The sequence below is a fragment of the Nuphar pumila genome, chromosome 15 (assembly GCF_984573655.1).
Source record: "Nuphar pumila chromosome 15, dmNupPumi1.hap1.1, whole genome shotgun sequence".
In the NCBI taxonomy this organism is placed as follows: domain Eukaryota; kingdom Viridiplantae; phylum Streptophyta; class Magnoliopsida; order Nymphaeales; family Nymphaeaceae; genus Nuphar; species Nuphar pumila.
The window spans coordinates 24,196,111-24,201,796 of NC_143263.1; the positions used below are offsets into that span (position 1 = coordinate 24,196,111).

At 43.0% G+C, this 5,686-nt stretch overlaps 1 protein-coding gene across 1 annotated transcript; it reads left to right on the forward strand.

The window, feature by feature from the left end:
• The first annotated feature begins 25 nt into the window (after window positions 1-25).
• LOC149814832 (uncharacterized) lies at window positions 26-565 on the forward strand. Its single transcript, XM_089990432.1, has one exon. The coding sequence runs from the start codon at window positions 26-28 to the stop codon at window positions 563-565; it is 540 nt and encodes a 179-aa protein (XP_089846558.1).
• Window positions 566-5,686: the final 5,121 nt, after the last annotated feature.

Here is a 5,686-nt window from a genome sequence, read left to right on the forward strand (position 1 = left end):
CCTCATGGCACCCCACACACAAGTGATGCCAAATGGGTACCTCCAAAATGGCTTCTCCAAGACCCCTAGACTACCTATGGAGACCCTTCAACGAGCTGTCTCTGACCTATCCCTTGAACTCAAGAAGGAAAAGCTTTTAGATGCCAAGCTGCCTCCCCCCATATCAGAAGTTGAAAAGGCTACATGTGAGTGCTGTGGCATGTGTGAAGACTTCACACCAGAGTACATAAGAAGTGTTAGGGAGAGGTACTGTGCGAGGTGGATTTGTGGGCTATGTGCTGTGGCTGTAGATGAAGAGGTTGGGAGAGTTGGAAGGGATGCCATACAGGAGGCACTCAATTCCCATATGTCAGTGTGTGTTAGATTCAACAGAGTAGGCAGGACCAACCCTGCACTCGTCCTAGCTGATGGTATGAGGGAGATCCTTAAGAAGAGTGTGCGCTCAAGGTCACAGTCAACCGGCCTGCGTAATTGCACCGAACCAAGGCCACCCGCAATGCTTAGGAGCTCAAGCTGTATTCCAGCAATCACAGGAGAGGCAGCCAGAGCTGATATTTCTCACTGAAGCATAGATGAAGCTTTTTCCGTTTTTCTTATGGTAGCTCGCTATGGGACAAGCACAAACTGGTTTGGTTGGTGCTTTTTTTTTCTCCCTTGTGGAGTTTTGCATAGTGAGCCACCATATAAAGAAACAAACCCCTTCTTAGTGTCCTTAGGCCTGTTTATAATATTTCCTTGTGGGAATTTTTTATTTGTTTAGTCTCTTTTGAGTGACTCATGTTGGAATGAGGTAACCTTTGTTGGGTCTTCCAACATTGTTGTGTTGTATTTAGCTATCTAATTATTTGATAGCAACTGATGGCAGCTTGAGAGAAAAACTTGTTCTTTACTTTTTTCTCATTGCCATGAGTCAAGTTTGTATAACCCCAGGGAATCATATCTGTCCTCAATATATCTTGTAAGTCCTCAATAATGATTCCTAGAATGGTTTGCTCAATATCTCATGTAAGGATGTCCAAAATCATGGTTTTTTTCTAAACCGGCAACAGCTAGCATATCATAATGGTAATGCATAAAATTGGCTTTCCTCATCAAGTGGCACCGTTTCCATTAATTTGACCTTCTTAAACTAATAATTGAATGACTGTAATTAGGAAAAATACACCCGGTGTTTTTAAGGGGAATTTGGATGATCATTTTATCAACAAAAGCACAATAACTTTGGGAATTGCACTCTGAAGTAGAATTTGATTCCTAACTCAATCCATTTTTCTTGATAAGTGAGTGCATCCAAACATCCCTTAAGATTAAATGTGAGAAAATTTTGTGCTGCTGGAAAATAGGCGCGAACCACCTCTAATTTTACCGGCTTTGCACAACAAATGTTTAGTGTATTTGAATTTTTCTTGGCTCATTTCCATCTTTGGACATGGACTAGTGTGGCATATGGGAATCCATTGCCAACCCCCAACGCTACTCATCGGAATTCACTAAATATTGATCCAGTTCGTGAAGTCCAGTAGGCTAGCTAGCGCAATCCCAGAAAATGCTGAAGTTCATGAACTTAGTCACGCTTTAAGATGAAGCCACTGTTGGAGATCAGACTTCACCCCGGGTCTGGTCAAGTGGATCCAGATCCAGCTCAAACGTCCAAAGAAGATAAGCTTAATGAAGATAAGAGTCCAGCCTTATCAAAGAAGGTCGAAGCAATCAAAGGAGAAATAAATCAAAGAAATCTTAAGAAGGGAATGAGAGGGTGTTACCAACTAACAAGAAAGACAAGAATAGGAGTCTACATAATAAGGAAGTTGATATTAATTCCAATTGTAGTTCTTCCTTGTACTCTAAGAAATAATCTCTAATGGGACCTTGTACTCATCTCCATAGATAACGGATTCTATGCTCTCAGAAAAGATGGTGAACTGAGAGCTTCTTCGTGGATGTAGGTCTGCCATAGACCGAACCACGTGCATCGTGTGTTCTATCATGTGTGCATAATTTTAGTGTCGTTTTGGCCACCCGTCTTGTAATAAAACAAGGGCACTCAATGAAATTCTCACTCGGGTCTGGAGCATAGTGACAAAAGTTTTTATCGGCAAATTCTCGTTTTTCAAAAACTCGCGAGAAATTTAAAAAATTCCATAAATCTCGCATTTTTTGGCAAAATCTCGGCAATAAAAAATTAATAAAAATTTAAAATTTTATTTTTATAAGAAAATATTAATAGAAATTATTTAAAAATAAAAATATAGGATTTTTTTTTCAATAAATAGCCGTTTAAAATGTAAATATCGTGTTTAAATCACGGTATTTATGTTTTTTCATAAATCTCACGATATTTTGAAAATCTTGCGAGAAATTGCCGTTTTAAACTTTCAGGCAATTTCTCGCGATATTATCGCGAGATTTTCATAAATCTCGCAATATTTGTCACACTGGTCTGGAGTTCTGAGATGCCAATGGATTGAGTTTGGAGTGAATGCTCCACTGATTGTTGCATTTATCCATTTCAGATCCAATAAACTAAATGGTCGAATCCGGTTTAAGCTAAACAAGCAGGTCGTGGATTGGCTCGACAGTTACACAAATAGAAGATTGCTCCAACGGAGCTGAGCTGCGAGCTGCTCAGTGTGTTTACTAGCCTTAGGTAGTTATTACAGTTATATGACCTAACCCGACCTGATATTGGCCCAAGTGTATGCGCCTCTACCTTCGAAGTAGCTCCAATTTGCTAATCAGGTTAGACCTAAAAGATTTGGAGATGGCATCAGGAGTGTCATTTCGTGGTCGGGTGCGCATGGTTGATGGTAGAATCATAGTTCATTTTTGCAGTATTGATCGAAAGGTCACTTATACCATGGCTAGAAGCACTTATGCAGAGGTGGTTAAGGAGGATGGTTATGATGTTGGAGGAGTGTGGAGCCTAAATCTCTAATTTTTGCAGATTTTTTGGAGGGTAGTTTTATAATTTTATCCTAGACTCCTTGTTGTATCCAACAATACTAGTAAACTCTATGTAAAATTTGTACTCCTCCTATTTAAGGAGTCATGATCCTCTATATTGTGTATGTTAATCTATAAAGAAGAAGCTCAGTCTGGTCATGGACATAGGCAATTTTTTCTGACTCGTGGTTGTGTTTTCTGTGTTTGTTTCTTTGATCCATCGGTAGTTTGAAAACTCCTTCGCTAACATATGAGAGGGCAACAATTTAGAAGAAGCCAACTACTTATGGTGGGCAGCAGACTGCTACTGGAGCCATTGTAGTGGATGCATGGTACTAGAGCGAAGAGGGTATGGGTGATGGGAAATCAACGGAGAAGGAGACAACTATGGTGATTTGAAGGAGAAGATTTTTCTGATTTGAAGAAAAGGTGGATGGGATGCTCCAGAGACAATTGAGGGTTATCAACTTGGGGTATTTGGATAATCTCAAAAAGAAAATGTTGGATATGGACCCTAAGTTCTTTCATGACTTTTGGGTTCCCATGCTGGTCAGGTGTGTGGAAGATGACTCACACTTGTGAGATGAAGTCTACCCAGTATTTCAGGAGATGGGGGTCACTTGTATCTCTTACAATCCTTCGTGTAGAGAGGAAAGGAGGACGTCTGAGAGGGAGCTTTAGATGCTTACAGGGAGGGCTAAAGCACTGCCAACCTCTTCACAGTGTTGGTGGTGTCAGTCATGTTCGACCTTCATTAATTCGGTCTCCAGAACATGCACACGTTGTAGATTCAATAGGGATCGTTTTGATCCTCGTTTGATAATCAAAACAACTGAGGTAGAATAGATGTTGGAGGGTGATGAGGCTTTCGAAGGATGGGAAGTTTATAAATCTAAACATTCGGTCAAGAGAGAGGAGGAAAGGTCGTCTTTTCAACGAGCCTTTACAGGACTAGAAGTGTAAGGAGTGTAGCTATTCCAACTTCTGCCATAGAAGGTTCTGCAGGGTATGCAACTACGCATGAAAATGGGGGCAATACTTGAAACAAGCTTCAGCACGAGGGAAGTAGACCTTTTGGGACGCTCCTCAACCTCATAGTGCCAATAGCAAGCTGCAGAATGAGAAAGATTGGATATTCTTTGGAGACTTCAAATATAGCTTAATGGGAGGAAACAACCCTACACTAGTCCAACTGATCAGTGTTGTGAGAGGCGTACGCCTCAGTACTTGAAGCGTACTTCTCACAGGCTAGGCGCACACTCAAGGTACCGAGGCGCACACTCAGTACCTGAAGCGCTGCCTCCTCAACGGTGATTTTGAGATTTTCTTTTTTTAACAGTCCTGGTCAGGTAAAAAATGATGAAGATATCGACGGAGCCGTTGGCCCTCGTGATGTTGAGCGTGAAGCTCCCGACACCCCACTCCTCTGTCGCCAGCGTCGGCTGCACGGGGTTCACGATCGACTGCAACGAGCCCAAGGGGTAGTACGAGTGAAGAGCGTGGTACCTGAGGATGACGGCCTTCGTATCGGCCGGAAGGGTCTGGATCCGGCGGCCTGCCGGAGAGGAGAACGCGTCGTCCGTTGGGAGGAAAGCCATGATCCCGGTGCCCCACTCGTCGGCCTCGAACTTCGCCGTCATGCCAGATGCCGCCAGCATCGCTCTGACGACGTTGAAGTCCTTGGCGTCGATCAGGACACTGGTGATGTTGATCGGCACCGGCGGGCCACTCTGCGACGCCGAGAGGTCGAACCTCGACGGGAGCAGTAGGCCGTCGATGGTGAAGATGGAGGCGATGTATGGTACGGCGCGGATGCAGAGATCAGTAGAGATCGTCTCATTCAAGGTCAATTCTGACGTCGCCTCCCTGTTCGGCCCCGATCAGTTAATGGCGGATGAATCTTTATTTTATTTTCTTATGATTTTGTACTAAAATAACTAAAAGCAAATTAGTAGTTCTTATTTAAAATTTTCATTATTTTATTAATATTATATATTTTATTATTCTGATCATGAAGCTTACGCTTCAACGCCTCGAGGCTTACGCCTCGCTTCATAACATGCTCAACCCCTCGCTTCGCCTCATCGCATTTAACAACCTTGCTACTGATACAATGGCCAAGGATAACGTGATTGGTCGATCAAGGATTAAGGATCAATATGAGAAGGTATCGCAAAATCGTTGAACCGGCCGTTCCTGCTTGTTGTGTTTCCAGTTATACGGTCAGACAAGATGACTGGAATATTCCCCATGATTTTGCTGCCCAGGCTGCCCGACTTGTATTGGGCTCGATGTGGGTTCCAAACCCCAAAAAGCCTCATTGGCTAGAAGAGGCAATGAAGCATAATGCAAAATCAACTTTGATTGTTGGGATGGGAGCTGAAGTGACTTCAATCATGGGAGGTGGTGCAATCATTAGAGATTCCCCTGTATGGCCAAGAAAGGTTGTTATGGAAATTCTTTTCGAGAATAGAAGTTTCCTTTTTAAAGATGAACATATTGCCTCAACATGCTATGAATTTACACCTCATTTACATTGGAGTCGGATGGCCAGCCAGGCTAGTGTGCTTGTGTTTGACAAAGTGGAAGATGAGGAGCGCTTACAATGGGAGGGAGGGGCCTCCACCTCTGATACTGGATCTCAAGTCATGGAGACTAGTGACCCAATCCTTATTTCAGATCTCTAGGTAGACTTGGGTCTCCCGGAACCCCGTCGTAGGTCCTAGGGATGACGTTTCTAATC

Coding starts and splice junctions, on each gene's coding strand:
- LOC149814832 (XM_089990432.1), top strand. CDS start 26: ATGCCAAATGGGTACCTCCAAAATGGCTTCTCCAAGACCCCTAGACTA.